The following is a 17,239-nucleotide window of genomic DNA, read 5'->3' as shown; positions in this document are numbered from 1 at the left end:
CGTCAACACCCCGGGCCCTGAAGTAAAACAGTTGGTCCTCGAGAGCATTTGACATCATCAGCGATGATTTGGAGATTAGGTTTGACATTCACAGTTGCTCGAGGCTCCAAAGGAGGCTCCGAGTAAGTTGTCCTGCACGGAGACGTGAAAACAATCTCTTTGCGTAAATGCAAGGAAAAATGCTGCTCAAGTATACACCGACGCTCGACTACCCCGCAGTAGCTGGTCATGGGATAAGCCCATATTCTACTATCAACAGATGTACCAAAAGGTGTAATCTTTTTTACACAAACAGGTTTGACAAGTACAAAACTGACTTTGATGGTAATAGGGGTGTGTGTGTGTGTTGCAAGAAATGAAGGAAATATTGACACTGCAATCAGCAAAAAAGTACGTGAAGTACCTTTCCCTTTACCAAGATAACTTTTACACAAGGGCTCAACAAGAATTCTCTCCTCTGTAAACCGCATTGGTGGGTATCCACCTCTAAAATACAGATAAATCGCCTAGAACTCAGAAACTAAGCCACCCACCTGTCACAATTACTTGATTTTGGCTCTAAAGAGTAGATGAGATGGGGGCAAAAAGAAAGAAAGAAAGAACTTAAAGAATGAAAATATCTATTTGCAAAATCTAAAAAGAAACTAAATGAAGATACCCTGTTTCTTTTCTAGGAGCAGTTGTGACTTCTGAGCAATCCCAGCTACAAAATTTCTACATTCACGAGCCTTGTCATATTTCTAGCACTAGTTATGGCATTTGTCAAGGGGATAACTGGAGCAAGTGAGCTTGAGCGACTGTCTGGTTCAAGAGATCAAAATTGCAGCGCACTATTACATGAAAATTGTAAAAACTCAGAGGTATTTCCCAGACGACTTCCAAATTCTTCCCTCAAGAGATACCACCATAACAGTAACATCATCATGGTACTTCCTACGATCTCCCTGGGGGATGTCCAACAATTCATGAAAATCCATTCCTGCAAGAAAACATTAAGAATTCAATTGAAAAACATGTAATCTTCTGCATGCCACAACCCAAAACAAGTCATTTAGAGAGGCAATCATAAGAAACCATGAAATCAGACTCAGAAATCATATTTGACCTAAACCGCAAAAATACATAAAATGAAATGGTCGAGAAAAAAGATGCTACTAAATGAGAAACCAATGATTACTGTGGAGATGAAGCCAACGTATTTAGTAGTCCTTAAGTTTCAGAAAGTGATATGAAACCAATGACATCATCTGGAGTTGTTTAAAGGACTTTCTTTTAATTTAAGGATGCCCAGAATCCCCTAGTTTGGGATTGAGCCATAGTTGATTGATGTTAAACTTCAGCATCTAAGAGAAGAAAACAGCTTGACGATTCATCAGCTTCTAGATATTCAGACAGATCAGTTGGGAATCCCATGCCGCATCTTCTAGAAAACGAAGATTGACAACTTATCTTGAAATCCCTGAACAGCTATGCTATGAAATAAATCATCCACGTAATGTCTTGCCCTCTTTAGCAAGAGGATTATCGAGATCTTGACAATGTTATCTGATCTATCAATTTCTACACTTCATTAATACACCCAATCCACCAAGTGATCCAAAGAACTAGGTGTCAGAGCAATACATAGGTGCAATACATAAGGAGACATTTACCAAGGCTTTACATGGACACCTGCATAAAGGAATTACCAATTTGGTTGATGGATGAACTTGGGAATTTTTCACCCATGGAAAGGGTGGGTTATATTACCAATTTAGTGTAGTCTTTTACTAATGTTTCTTCCCCAAAAGAATAGACTTCCAAAATCCACAGACCCAAGTCAGAAGGTGAGGACTGAGGACTAGTACGATTCAATTAGAATAGAATGTACTATTCAGAGGCTTACAAATCTAACTAAATAGTGCAAAACAATATTCTTGACATAGGCTTTTCATAGTTATCAAATGTCAGAGCTAGTGCAGCAGCTTAAACGAGTAAATGACAAAGACGTTTCTCGTACCTCAAGACGTATCTTTGTTCCATCAGTTAAAGAGAAGTAGACATAAACAAACTAAGTTATGGCGGATAATCTGGTCATAAATCCAGAATAAGCAATTGTATGTTAATGTGTCTCAGACTCATAGCGGGTCCAATTTAGTGTTCCCACCTAATACAGAATTGGTCTAAATTGGAGAAAAAGAGAAAGATGATTGAGAGTAAAAAATCTGAAAATCTAAATGTAATTTCCTAGCAAAAATTAAGGGTGTGCGGCCACTTGAAAACGTAAAAAATCACCAAAACCGTAACTTTTTACCCTTAACTCTGCACAGAAAGACTAGACAGAATATATACCAGCTTTCTTGGCTGCACGGAATAAGAGCTCCTCAATAAGATGCTGAGCAGGATCCCCATCAGGGAATTTCTCCATGAAGTTCTCCACATGACAAACCACCTCTTGATTGCTCAAATATTGGTACAAGCCATCAGAGGATAGCACCAAAAACTGATCCTTGGGACAGAGTCTATGATGGCGCAGTGAAGGTTTACAAGATAAATAAGGAGCATCCCCAATGTACTCGTTCCGAAACATTTCTAGCAATGCATCATTCAATTTAGGCTGCACAGGCACATCTCAAAATATTAAGCGGATTGGCAACAAGCATGTCACAACAGGATATAAGTCTACAGCAACAATTCAACGTAGGATGTTCATTTAAATAATTAAACATGTGGCGAACTTTACATGTCCAGAGTAACTATAGGAAGAAACATATATTTCTGTACTAGATGGAATGCTAGGACTAAGAGTGCATGACATTCCATCTCCTAGAGATCCACAAAATTTCGGCCAAACCAGAAATAGAAACAGTCAAAGAGGGTCCTCTGATGCCATGCCACAATATCTAAAGCAAAACGAGACTCCGAATGTGCAGATGTGCAATTTGATGCAATTGCTTGAGATTTTGGGATGGGAAACCAGAATGGAGAAAGAAAAGCAAATGACAAACCTTTTTCAGGAAGCCCGCCCCAAAAGCGCGAGTGACCTTTAAACGACCTTTCACTCTATCATTAACAATGCAATTGCAGTCATCTGGGTGTTCATTCTTGATTCTAATAACTTCCTGGAAATTGTTATAAGAAACAAACTGTTTAATAACCTGACTGATTAAAATACAAATGTGAAAATGTGACAAGCAACAAACAATTAAAAATTACAGAATTCACAATGACAAATGTGACAGAAACTCAGAGCCAATTGCATTCATTGGTCAAACACACTTTACTAACAACAATGAGAAGTTGTAACTTGGTAGAACCGAAACAGACAACACGAGAATCATTAACCGTATCTGGCATGCAGAAATGGTTATGTCAGAGTAAAGAGTGAACAGAATTATGAGTGACAGCAATATAGGTGCTGTTACGGCTACTAGCTCATTCAACAACCAGCAAAATCAGTGAACTGCAATTAGTATTGGGGCAATTTAGATAGAAGAGGAAAAGATCAACTTGAATGTGCAGGCCTCAAATTGGAGCCACTATATATTATTTGTGCTCATCTAATGTCTTGATAAATAAGGCCCAACAAACACACGAGGCCTGAAGCCTTTCACAAATGTTACAAGAAAAAGAAGATATGTCAGGCATTTGTTTCACTTTTTCTTTTTACTTATCTACCTCATTATATTGTTTGAGTTTTGTTTTCCATGGAGTACAAAATCTGATGCATTGCATCGTCGCTAATGGAGAAAAATAAGAATATTCATCAAAGTTAGTAAATGTCTATTTGTACACTCACTGCTCAACAACAACAACATACCCAGTGTATTCCCACAAGTGGGGTCTGGGGAGGGTGGGGAGAGTAGAGTGTACGGAGACCTTACCCCTGCATTTGAAAGGCAGAGAGGCTGCTTCCGGCAGACTCACTGCTCAACAAGACATTAACATATAACTCCTCTGCCAGAAAAAGACTTAGGTACAACAGACGAGGGCAACTTTTCAATTGCCAAAAGGTCCTACGCTTAAGCTCAGTTAAAATCATTTTATCATGGTAGGAGTTGTCCATCAATCCCAATAGGCAACGTTTCTGCCAAATGATAATGTTGGACAGGAAACGGAAAAAAGAAAAAAAGGAAAGAAAAAGAGAACTCACTCACTTGAGGCATTCAGCAGTTTATCATATTCGTCTTCGTCCAATAATCCAAGACAAAATAATATAAAAAAAAAAAGGTTGATAGCATCACATCAATACATGAATTTTATAGCTGAAGGAAAACTGCAACCAGTATCCTACTACAAACAACAACATATATAGTATATTCCCACATGTGGGGTCTGAGGCAACTACAAAGTTACAAACAACAGTTTGCTTAAAAAATAGAGAGATGCAGGAATAAAAGAGCAGAATAAATGAAGCTGGAAGAAGTAGAAAACAAAAGAAAGATTCATCAATATATATCTCACCCCTCAAGTAGCTCCATCTAATACAGTGTTTACTACAAGTATAGAAGGCACCTAGTGTATAAGGAGCTATATTTGAGCAGTTATATTAGAAGCTTACAGGAAGCTTCCAAACCCATTATTTCTTTTAGATGAACAAGAGAATACCAGAGTCCAGACAAGGCAAATATATTGACAAAAATGGAGCTAAGGGAAATCAAATTATGAAGTTTCCTCATTGTCACTATTACACTAAAGAGCGGCAAAATTATACCTTCTAAGATATCCCTAAGACTCATGAACCACAAGTTTGGAACAGTATTGCACTCTATTTTAAGAAAGTTTTAAGATTAGAAGGCAATCAATATCGGAAAGGATCTGACTGCATTCCTGATCCACTCATAGAGATTAAGCACAAGTTCATGAAAATATGGAACACTCACATTAATTAAATTTGAAAGAGAGAGAGAGAGAGGCAACGAAAGAGATTTGGGCTTAAGGATCCTTCTTCAGACTAATGTCATTTATGCAAAAGTGAGTACAATGAGGAAGACCAAGCTTATGACTTGAAAGGAATAACAGATTATAGGAAAAGGAACCATTTGAGAGGGTCAAACTATCGCAAATGCTGAACTGTTTCTAAGAACCTGCCTATACCAGCTAAATGCTGCCAACCCAAATTTAATGGTTCAATACACTGTGACCAAAGATTCAAAGCACCAGACCTACAGAAAAACCAGTTTGGCAGGCACATATATGATACAGCTCTGCATATAATTAAAGCAAGAAACTGACTTTGAGCCTTTGAGGCCTCTTTGCTTCAGAGGCTTTTATTTTGGAAATTATATCCCAATAAATTTCATAACCTACTAAAGTCGTCTTAGATCAGAAAAGCCAATGATGAGCACAAGGGCCATCATATTTTGGAGCACCAGATAAAGGAAACAACTCTAATATACATGAATTCATCATTCTGAAGCTTTGTAATTCTTACAGAGTAAAGTAATTATGTACTCCAGTACTTAGCAGAATGTCATAACTCATAAATCAATTAAACTTCAAACATGGAAGGAAACACCGGAAACCGAGGAACCTTACTTCTTCAATGCTAGTGCTGTGATCAGTTGACAATTGCAAGGCAGTCAGCTTCATAGCTTGAATAGGTATCTCATTCGTCGCCTTATTTTCCTCATCACCGGGAACTACAGGTTCTTCAGCAATGCCCTCAACGGCCAACTCGCAATTGCCTGGAACTACTGATTCTGAACTAGAACTAACCACCTCAGACTCGTACTGAGCCACAATAGCACGACTATCTCCCACATTCATTACATACACATCTTCATCTCTCATCAAAGCAACCAACAAACAAGAACCCATTAATGCAAGCTCAGGGTACCGATCAAGAACTTTATCTGTCATATCCAAGTATGCGAGCTCAGTGATTTCGAGAGCTCTTGACATTGCTCTCAAAACCAACTCATGATCAATCGGACCCACCTTACGCTTCCTTTCACTTCTATCAATCCTTTCCTCCACTCTATTCTCCCCTACTTCAACCTTCTTTTTAGCTTGCAATCCGAATCTCCATGGGAATAACCTGTTACTCTCTTTGTGCTTATTAATTGACAAACCATGTTTCAACTTCGACAACAGTAACGACCTCCTATTAACCGCTGAACCTGCACTATTTACACTTAATGCATCATCTACCGAAAATGCAAATCTCTCCGAACCTGAAAGATCAAGACCATCCTCTGTCTCATCTTCTGCTAAAAATTCCCACAATCTCCTCCTCCTAACCTCTATCTCCCCTGATTGAAATGTCACTCTCTTTTCAGACCCTCTATCCATCTGTTCCAAATTAACCTCATTTTCACCTTCTTCTACTCCCTTATCTCCCCTACTCGTGGCATCAGGTGCTCGATTCGAATCTGGCTTGTTCGAGTCCTCACCAATCGCTTCATTTTCCGACCCTTTATCTAGCTGCTCCAAATTAACCTCATTTTCACCTTCTTCTACTCCCCTTTCTCCCCTACTCGTCGACTTAGCTGCTCGATTTGAATTTGGTTTGTTTGAGACCTCAATGATCACTTCATTTTCCGATCCTTTATCTAGCTGCTCCAAATTAACCTCATTTTCACCCTCTTCTACTCCCCTAGCCCCCCTACTTATGGCCTTAGGTCCTCGATTCCAATGTGGCTTGTTCGACTCCTCACCAATCACTTCATTTTCTATATTTGCATTTTCTGATTGAAATATCACCTTCTTTTCACACCTTTTATCCATCTGATCCAAATTAACCTCATTCTCAGCTTCTTCTACTCCCCTACCCCCGCTACTCATCTCCTTATTCACTCGATTCGAATTAGCTTCATTCGAGTCCTCAATGATCACTTCATTTTCTATATTTGCATTTTTTTTGCTTTCTTGGTTATTATTACTAATACTAGTATCTTCACTATCCCAAAACAAACCCTCTAATTCTTTGTTCATTGCTTTGTACAGATTACTCATCAAGAATTCAGGTGCATCAGGTCCATTAAACCCATCATAAATCCCAACAAACAGCCATCCATGTTCTTCACATACAACCACATGTACACGATCCTCCCCTGCTTTTCCTAATGCCCATTCAACATTCACATTATTACGCAAATGCCATCCATTATAATCACGTGTACAGTTAATTTCCTTTTTACCTGTGAAGTAGTTTCTCACTGGCACCACCCACGGCCGTCTAAAGGCTTTTTTAATTCCATTAATGCCCTTCAACTTTCTCTTTTTTACATAAATGCCATCACCACCCAACGGAGCTGAGAATGGAACGGCGGAATCTAGTGGACCGGATAGAGCTCCTCGCTCGATCGGACCGGACATGAAGAAAGCCCTCTCTCTTTCCATTGTACCAGCCGGTTCGTTGCTTAAACCGGTTCGAGGAACCGGTTGAAGAGGTAAAGCACTAAAGGACGACGTACTTTCAAAACCATTCACAACACTACCAGTACCATCGTCGTAAATATTATCAAGTTGGAGGACCGATCGGGGAGTACAAGTATTTGCACTAACAGAAGCACCTGAAATCGCTCTGAATCCGGTTTCGGTCCTTAACGGAGCCGCTTCATTATCGAACCGGAGTGACTGAGAAGGCGAAATGAACCGGTCCGAGTTTGTCGGAGAGAGAGCGAACCGGGCGGATGACCTAACGTAGCAGAAGGAATGACCTAGGGTTTCGTCGAGCGGTTCGCTGCCCGTGAATATTACCTCCGGTTCAGTCCGGTTCACCACCGCCGGGTTGGTAAAACACGAAAAACCGCCTCCCATTTCACGTTCTATTCATTTCATACCCCCCCTCCCCAACAGTAACCACTGTTATATGTATATATCTCTTCTCTATAAAAGCAGAGTTACACAGAGAGGCAAAAGAAAAAGTTGTTTGAATTTGTTGGGTTTGTTGTGAAAGAAAGTGAAACATAGAGAGAGAAGAAACAAATATTTCTAGAGAGAGAGAGAATGGAGGAATCTATTTTGTAATGTTTTTTGCGGGCTAATGAATTTTTTGGAAAACGAAAGAATGAAATAGAGAAGACTACTCGTGTAGTTTCTTAATTTCTAGAAAGATGCTAAGGGGAGTGCTTGGAGCAACAATAAACTACATATATACCTCAGACCCAAGACTGATATTATAATTGCCCGTGCAATATGATCGTCGATGGACTTTGCCAAGGCTTTCGATCTAGTCATTGCAAAATCGAGTTTTACGAAGCGGGATGAACAATTGGTTACTTACCAAAGTTTGGTGGCGAAGACTCAGATTAACTATCTCCTCCTCAGGAGATGCGACAGAAGGTTGTGCGAGGACTGCAAGGTTATCCCAGGTGAGACCCTCTCTACGCAGCATAGGCTTTTGGTGATAAACATTTGTATTAGGATAAGGAGGAAGAAGAGGTCAGTACAAGGACGCCCCAGGATTAGGTGGGGCACCTTAACTAAGGATAAAGCTAAAGAGTTGGAAGGAAGGTTATCGGCAATGGGAGCTTGGAGAAGTAGTGGGGACGCAAACACAATGTGGTCGACGACGGCGGACTGTATAAGAAAGGCGGCGAGAGAGGTGTTAGGGATATCTACGGGCCACTGTGGTGGACACAAAGGAGATTGGTGGTGGAATGCGGTTGTCCAAGGTAAAGTGGAAGCAAAAAAGGCGGCTTACCTAAGGTTAGTAGGGAGCACTGACGAGGAGGAGAAGAGAGAGAACAGTCAAAGGTATAAGGTAGCTAGGAAGGAGGCGAAGATGGCAGTGACGGAGGCTAAGACGACAGCTTTTGCTCGTCTGTATGAGGAACTAAGGAACAAAGGTGGGGAGAAGAAGTTATTCCGACTCGCTAAGGCGAGAGAGAGGACAACTCGGGATCTGGACCAAGTGAGGTGCATAAAAGATGATGACGGCAAAGTTTTGATGGGAGATGACCAGATTAAGAGGAGGTGGCAGACCTACTTTCATAAACTTCTAAGTGAAGAAGGGGATCAGGATATTATACTTGGGGAATCGAGGAATGCCGACAGTCACCATGAATTAAGTAATTGTAGGGACATTGAGATCGATGAAGTCATGGAGGCAATGCGTAAGATGAGAAGGGGCAGAGCTACCGGGCCAGACGAAATTCCGGTTGAACTGTGGAGGTGTGTGGGTAGAGCAGGCTTGGAATGGCTTACTGCATTGTTTAGTGTTATATTCAAGACTAATAGAATGCCTGAAGAGTGGAGGTGGAGTACAATGGTCCCGTTGTATAAGAACAAAGGTGATGTCCAGAGCTGTAACAACTATAGGGGCATCAAATTACTAAGTCATACCATGAAAGTTTGGGAGAGAGTGGTAGAAATGAGAGTGCGAAGGACGGTGTCTATTTCAGACAACCAGTTCGGGTTCATGCCGGGACGATCTACCACAGAAGCTATCCACCTTATTAGGAGGATGGTGGAACAGTACAGAGATAAGAAGAAGGATCTCCACATGGTGTTTATTGATCTGGAGAAAGCGTACGATAAGGTTCCTAGGAAGGTCTTATGGAGCTGCTTAGAGGATAAAGGGGTCCCGAGTAACTATATTAGGGTGATTAAAGACATGTATGATGGAGCTAAGACTCGGGTTAGGACAGTAGGAGGCGACTCTGAACATTTTCCAGTTATTACGGGGTTGCACCAAGGGTCTGCGCTCAGCCCATTCCTATTTGCCCTGGTGATGGATGCACTGACTCATCATATTCAAGGGGAGGTTCCATGGTGCATGCTATTTGCTGATGACATTATTCTAATTGACGAGACAAGAGGCGGCGTCAACGAGAGGCTAGAGATTTGGAGACATGCTCTTGAGTCTAAAGGTTTCAAGTTGAGTAGGACGAAGACGGAATACCTCGAGTGCAAATTTGGAGTTGAGCCGACGGAAGCGGGAGTTGAAGTGAGGCTTGACTCTCAAGTCATTCCCAAGAGAGGTAGTTTCAAGTACCTTGGATTGGTTATTCAGGGGATCGGGGAAATTGACGAGGATGTCACACACCGTATAGGGGTGGGGTGGATGAAGTGGAGGTTAGCGTCGGGAGTCTTGTGTGACAAGAAAGTGCCACCGTTACTAAAAGGTAAGTTTTATAGAGCAGTGGTTAGGCCTGCCATGTTGTATGGAACTGAATGTTGGCCGGTAAAGAACTCACACATCCAGAAGATGAAAGTAGCAGAGATGAGGATGTTGAGGTGGATGTGCGGGCATACAAGGATGGATAAGATTAGGAATGAAGATATTCGAGAGAAGGTGGGTGTGGCCCCCATGGAGGACAAGATGCGGGAAGTAAGACTCAGATGGTTCGGGCACATTCAGAGGAGGAGCACTGATGCACCGGTGAGGAGGTGTGAGCGACTGGCTGTAGTGGGCACGCGGAGAGGTAGAGGAAGACCTAAGAAGTATTGGGGAGAGGTTATCAGACAGGACATGGCGCGACTTAGGATTACTGAGGACATGGCCCTTGATAGGGAAGTATGGAGGTCGAGCATTAAGGTTGTAGGTTAGGGGAGAGTGTGAATATTTCTACAGCACAATAAAGTGAGACTATCCAGTTAGGAGTTAGACTAGGAATGTCATTGGTCGTCTATTGATGCAGGGCTTTACCTTCTAGTTGTAATATACCAGCCAGCTATTTCATATTTCGTATTTCGTATTCTGTATTTCATATTTCATATCTCTTATATATTGTTGTTATTTTATTACGCATTTTTATGTTACTAATATATCATCTCCTATTGTTTTTTTAGCCGAGGGTCTCCTGGAAACAGCCTCTATACCCTTCGGGATAGAGGTAAGGTCTGCGTACATATTACCCTCCCCAGACCCCACTTGTGGGATTATACTGGGTCGTTGTTGTTGTTGTTTTTGATGGTGTATAAGATAAAATATGTTCATATTTAATGATCGTATGGGAAAGTAACACATGGAGACAAAGACAGAAGGCAGTCAAACCCAAAGGAAATGACCTCACTTGTCATCGGAAAGAATGGTATTCATAAAGACGAAATAAATGCTTGTCATCCGGTAGCATTCAATGAAAAATATTCGACAACATTAAGTGCATGATCCGTTAGAGAATATGGCATTCACTGTCTACCGTTACACATTCTTCAATGACACTCATAATTGTCATTTAAGAGGAGCTTGATCCTAGGATCTTGTTCCTTAGGTGTATCTATAAATAGTGAACTCTACCGTCATTGTAGAGAGGGGATTTTTCTGATAAGCATATGCTATATTCTACCAAAAGCTCAATAATACTTTACTTTTCCTGCTTATTTGCATTGTTCTTACTGACTCTGGTAGCTCTGCGCCTGGAACTAAAATATCTGCCATTTATTTCAATTTCAAGGCCAATTCTTATATTCTTGTCTAATTCATCTGTTATTTTAGGATCAAATTAATTCACTTGTCTATAAACCATGTATAAATTCAACTATACCGTTTTGCGGGTAAACAGTTTGGTGCCCACCGTGAGACAGTTGTGTAATTGAATTGATCCATGCATCTAATACTGACTTGTCTGATTCTTTGTTCTTATCAAAATCATTAAAAATGGTAGATAATGGTGTTACAACACACAACATTGAGTTCCAAGGAAATCAGCTGAAGATTCCATCAGCGATACCCGCAATAAGGGGAGCGAGGCCACGCTGGTCCACGGCAGCCGATATCCGCGACATGTTTGGGAGGCGACTCCTGATTATGCTGAAGAAGAGCACGTTGTAGAAATAGTGAGGATCTTAAAGGAGCAATAGGAGGCCATAATATGTCATCCCACACTGCAGGATCAGGTTATGACGGAATTAAAGCAAGCGTTATTGGGCGTATCCAATAATGAGAATGGACAAGGTGCAATTTCTCTCGGTGCTCCCCCAAATCAGACAATGCAAAGGGTCGATAAAAACACCCCAAGGGGAAAAGTCGGCTTTAACAAGGCTGGGAGGAACGGTGGCGGTTCGGGCAGCAACAATGAAAATGATCCATTTAAAGCCGAACTCATGCGATTTATGAGGTAAATAAACGCCCGAATGGGTCAAATTTCGGGCGCACCACAGTGCTAAAAGGGCCGTACTCAAAGAAGTACACACAATTGCAGTTCAAGCCAAGCGTGACACTAGAATTGATTTCGAAGCGGTTTAAAATGCCAGACGTGCCAAAGTATGATGGGACTTCAGATCCTCAGGAGTACATCACCACCTATGCTATGATGGTGAAGGGGAATGATTTAGCTCCCCACGAGATTGAGCCGGTCTTACTGAAGAAATTTGGGAGACCCTTACGAAGGGAGCCCTAACATGGTATTTGCTCTTGCTTGAGCACTCCATTGACTCCTTCGAGATGCTTGCGGACTCTTTCAACAAAACCTATGCCGGGGCCAAAAAGGTACAAGTTCGAAAGGCCGACATATTTAGGATTGCACAAGGAGATTCCGAGTTGCGGTGGGAGTTTGTAACTAGATTCCGGAAGGAAAGGATATTACTACCGGCAGTACCGAACGAATGGGCGGCTGAAGCATTTACTAAAGGTCTGAACTCGAGAAGTTTCGACGCTTCCCGGAAGTTAAAAGAAAGTTTTCTCAAGTTCCAGGCAACAACTTGGGCGGATGTTCACAACTGGTACAAATCTAAGATAAAAATTGAAGATGATCAGCTCGGTTTCCCAGCGTCATCCGAGGGTCGGGTCCGGGAGAAAAATAAAGAGAAATAAAAAGATGATTTCGACATAGATCGACAATCTTCAAAAGGTTAGTTTTTACCCTCTGAATGGGCCGAAAGATGCGGCAGAGGTTTTCGGTCAGCAGACAGATTCGCTACTGATCGGAAAACTGATCGCCATCGAAATGACAAATCGTTGCAGAACAAGGAAACAACAGATTCTTCTTACCCGGGGTTTTTCGAATACAACTTCAACTTCAACGTATCGGAGTTGGTATTAGTTTTGAGGAGCATTAAAGAAGCACGATTCTCGAGGCCAATAAGATCTGATCCCAGTCAAAGGGATCCTAATTTGTTGTGTGAATACCACATGACAAACGGTCATCGAACTAGGGACTGTCGGCATCTGCACGAAGAGGTGGCAACATTGCTAAATAACGGATATCTTAGGGAATTTTTAAGTGACCAGGCTAAAAACAACTACGGTTACATTATTTTGAGGGAACGAGATTAATGGGGTTACATTCTCGGCGAAAAAAAGACGAAGGCGTCAGTAACCCACAACAAAAGACTAGGGAAGTCGCTGAAGACGATTGCTTTCGCGGTAGAAGACGCATATGGGTTGCTACTACCACACAATGATGCGTTGGTAATTTCTTTAAATGTTTTAGATTTTAAAATTAAACGTGTTTTGATGGACCAAGGGAGTTCAACCAACATCATACAATGGAGGGTATTGGGGCAAGCCAAGCTCATCGGAAGCATCATTTCAGCCACAAAACTCTTTGTCGGGTTCAGCCTAGCAAGTGTGACAATCCGAGAAGAGATCCTGCTGCCCACGAATGCCGAAGGGGTGATGAAGACGACCCTTTTTGAGGTGGTGGATGGCGATATGGGTTACAAAATAATCCTGGGGAGACCATGGATACACGAGATGAAGGTAGTGCCCTCAACATATCATTAGTTGCTAAAATTCCCAACTCCCGAGGGGGTTAAACAAATAAGAGGCGACCAACCGACAATGAGAGAAATGAATGCAATCTCAGTTTCTAGTAGCAAAGGGAAGGAGTGTGCGACATAGCAATTACAGGAACCGGCGCATGCTCCCAAGCCAAGCGAAGCTAACCAGGGGGAGGAGTCGTCAGAATCTTATCAGGTATCGAGATATTTTCAGGTACCAAAAGAAAACGGATGCAACAAAGTCCACAGGGAAGAACTTGAACAAGTCGCATAGTTTGAAAAGTTCCTAGAAAGTAAGTTTCACTTGGGGACAGGACTGCATCCCGAACTCAGGTCAGATTTATTGAATTCCTTAAATTTAACGTCGATTGTTTTGCGTGGTCGCATGCGGATATGGCAGGTATCCCGCCAGAAATGGCTGTACACAAGCTAAGCTTGGATCCCAACATCCCTCCGATAAGACAGAAAAAACGTCCTATTGCCGAGCTCAGAAATAAATTTGTCAAAGAAGAGTAATTTGCTTGCTTGATATTGGTTCAATCCAAGAGGTAAAGTATCTTGACTAACTAGCTAACATAGTAGTAGTTCCAAAGAAGAAGAATAAATTTCGCATGTGTGTAGACTTTAAGGACTTAAATAAGGCGTGCCCAAAAGACTCGTTCCCATTGCCAATCATTGATCAAATGATTGATGCAACAGTAGGGCATGATGTAATGAGTTTTGTAGACATGTGGTTTTTGACCCTCCCCAAGATTTTTTATTTTTTAGCGTAAAATATTTAGTTTAGGCCTAATATCGATATATCAACTAATTTTTGACTCTTTTACTTTATTTTATCACAAGAAAATGAAAATTACAAAAAAATAGTTTCATTAATGTTTTGTAGTCATTTTTAATCTTGAAAAAATACCCAAAATAGTTTTGTTTTAACGGTCAGTCTTATTTTAATAGTTATTTTTACTTAAGTAGGATTAATTAGTAAATGATGTAGTATTTTTGGTCTTGTTCACGGAGAAAGAATAAAATTTAGGCTCAAACAACCCATTTTTAGGCCTAATTTTCGGATCTAGCCCATAACAACCCAAGCCCAATACCGCTAAAACCCTAGGCTTAGACCTAAAAAAGAACCCTAGACCTAAAATGAGAGACTACAGCCGTTATTCTAAAATTTTGGACCCCAAAAACATGGAGCTCCTTTTTCATCTTCTTGAACAAAAAACGCCTAAGACCAAAAAGTTTCAGCCGCAATACATAACCTAATAGACCCCTCCCCATCTGAATTTGATCTTCTTCTTCATTGGGATACAAGACAAAACCCTAGGAGCCTAAGGAGATGAAAAAAAAGTTGCAGCAGCAACCATAAACACAAAAAACCTAATGCTTGATGGTCTTCCTTAAAAACAAAACCCTAGCGACCAAACAGATCCAGCTGTCCTCTTCTCCAAGCAGCACCCGTCTCCCTCACCAACTCATTCCTCTCATGGTGACGCTGCCAGCAACAGAACAAAGACGAGCTCGCCGGAAAACAAGCTGAAAAGACCACCAGCGGCTCCTTATCCACCTCATCAACCAACGACCTTTCAGCCTTTTCTTCTTCTTTGAACCTAGATACACACAGCCGCATACTCGTCTTCTTCGGCACTCCCTCAACAGCATCACACGCACACATACGAATAGAGGCGGAAAAGGAAGGTTTAAAAAATCATTAATCTTCTTCTCTCTTTTGGTTTCGTTTCTGTGAACAATCAGAAAAGGAAAATGCTTCATTTAAGTCATAGATAGCGCCCATATTTTTTCCAGACAACTAAAAAATATCCCGCATTTTTCATCTTACAGTTGGGGTCTGTTTCAAGTTTATGGAACTCGATTGAGTCCAGCCTTTGTTTCCGGTTTCCCTGCTGAGTTCTGCTCGAGATTCAGGTTCGAGGTGTTGTCCGAGTTTAAGGTCGTGAACAGTGACTAAAATATGGGTTTGAATCCGTGTTTGGTTGAATTTTCGGGGCCAATTCGAGTTTCTATTCGCGGTTCATTGCATTTTTGAGTTTAAAACAATGAAACATCCAATTTTTCGGCTATGTTGAGGTCCAATTCTATCATCCTCCATCCGTTTTATTCAAGCCTAATATTAAATGTTTGTTTGGTGATATGACTCCTTTGTTTGTGTAATTGTTTCTCCGTAGTTTCGAATTTGCTTGCTTATTTATCTGCTCAGATGTTACTCGAATTGGTTATAGCTGAACATGATTTTGTCACAATATAGAAAGTGGGTTGTTATTCATCAACTGAACTACGTCAAATTAGATTAAAGGGTCTCGGGTGTGCATTTCATGTGACCCTACTGTAATTTCGAATAATAATAATAAGATAAATATGTTATAAATCCGGGTGTACATTTCATGTGACCCGACTTCAATTTTCAATAATGTTAAAAAAATAAACATGTCGTGAACCCCGGGTGCATTTCATGTAGCGTGGTTTACAATGTGTTTTCAAAAACAATCATGAATTTTCCCAAAAAAACATTAAAAGCGGTTAGAAAGTTAAAAATGCACATAGGTTTAAAATGTGTTATTAATCAGATAATTAGGCCAATATAATAGTTGAGCGACCGTGCTAGAACCATGGAACCTGGGAATGCCTAACACCTTCTCCCGTGTTAATAAAATTCCTTGCCCGGATTTCTGTGTTCGCAAACCATAATTAGAGTTAAACCTTCCTCGATGCTAGATTTTAAATCGGTGACTTGGGACACCAATAAACTATCCCAAGTGGCGACTCTGATTTTTATATGAATAATCCCGTTTCGATTGTCACTTAAATTGAAAAAAAAAACTTATATCCCTTCCGAGGGTAGGAAAAAGGAGGTGTGACAGCTCTGGCGACTCTGCTGGGGACAAGAAATCAGAACTTCTGGTTCAGGGTTCAAGAATTCGAGCTTAGAATAACTGTTATAGTTGGATTTTATTTATTATCTAATTTTTATATGTTTGAGCCTAATGTGCTAATTACTGCTTTTTACCGCTTTGATATTGTTTGGACTGTATATAAATTGTTATGAAACCCTCCTCTCTCTGAGTCTTCTAAATCATCTGAGAAGTGTGCACTTCGTGTGACTTCTTTTCTGTTAGAGTCATATTCCAATTTTAGAATGAGGTTCGGACAAGTTGCAAAGCCGGTGAAACTTATGTATTCCCGGTACGCTTCCCCCCTCCCCCCGGCTCGAGTTGTCCGCTTGGGTAAGCCAGGTCTATAACACAACCCCAGGTTGAGCCTAGAATAACATAACCTCATGCCGGATCCCTAGTAGGAACGTTATTTGCATTATGTGCATTTGACTTAGGGGACTCGACACAGGGGTTGGGTCCGTCTAAGACATGTGTACCTAGAAATAAAAGACCATTTTGATGCATCTTATGTGCTACATGTTGCAATCTTCAAGGGTAAAAAAGATCATTTGGCGGACCAATGATGGTTGAGAGTAAATGAGAAAGAAAAGAGAGTGAAGTGTGAAAATAAAGCAAGTAGGGCCCAATTATGTTTTTCTTTCACATTTTTTTTAAGAAAAATACAAACAAAAAAATCCATAAAGATTTTGCATTTTCCATCATTTTCCAAAAAAAAATCAAAAAAAGGAAAAAGAAAAAATCCA

General features: G+C 40.8%; 1 protein-coding gene across 1 annotated transcript; it reads right to left on the bottom strand.

Moving 5' to 3' along the window:
- Positions 1-379: 379 nt before the first annotated feature.
- On the bottom strand, positions 380-7,986 carry LOC104219508 (protein phosphatase 2C 29-like). Its single transcript, XM_009770203.2, has 4 exons — positions 5,518-7,986; positions 2,988-3,101; positions 2,332-2,596; positions 380-979 (listed from the first exon to the last, which is right to left on the bottom strand). Exons 1-4 carry the CDS (start codon positions 7,741-7,743, stop codon positions 855-857), a joined length of 2,730 nt encoding a protein of 909 aa, XP_009768505.1. The 5' UTR covers positions 7,744-7,986; the 3' UTR covers positions 380-854.
- Positions 7,987-17,239: the final 9,253 nt, after the last annotated feature.

The sequence above is a fragment of the Nicotiana sylvestris genome, chromosome 12 (assembly GCF_000393655.2).
Source record: "Nicotiana sylvestris chromosome 12, ASM39365v2, whole genome shotgun sequence".
In the NCBI taxonomy this organism is placed as follows: domain Eukaryota; kingdom Viridiplantae; phylum Streptophyta; class Magnoliopsida; order Solanales; family Solanaceae; genus Nicotiana; species Nicotiana sylvestris.
Note: the sequence above shows the minus strand (reverse complement) of the source record. Positions and strands in the feature narration are given on the sequence as shown.

Bases quoted from the DNA above. Each gene is read 5' to 3' on its own strand.
- LOC104219508 (XM_009770203.2), bottom strand. From the start codon at position 7,743: ATGGGAGGCGGTTTTTCGTGTTTTACCAACCCGGCGGTGGTGAACCGG. The intron at 3,102-5,517 runs GTAAGGTTCCTC...AACAATTTCCAG, and splicing joins ACAGCACTAGCATTGAAGAA to GAAGTTATTAGAATCAAGAA. The intron at 2,597-2,987 runs GTTTGTCATTTG...GTGCCTGTGCAG, and splicing joins GGGCGGGCTTCCTGAAAAAG to CCTAAATTGAATGATGCATT.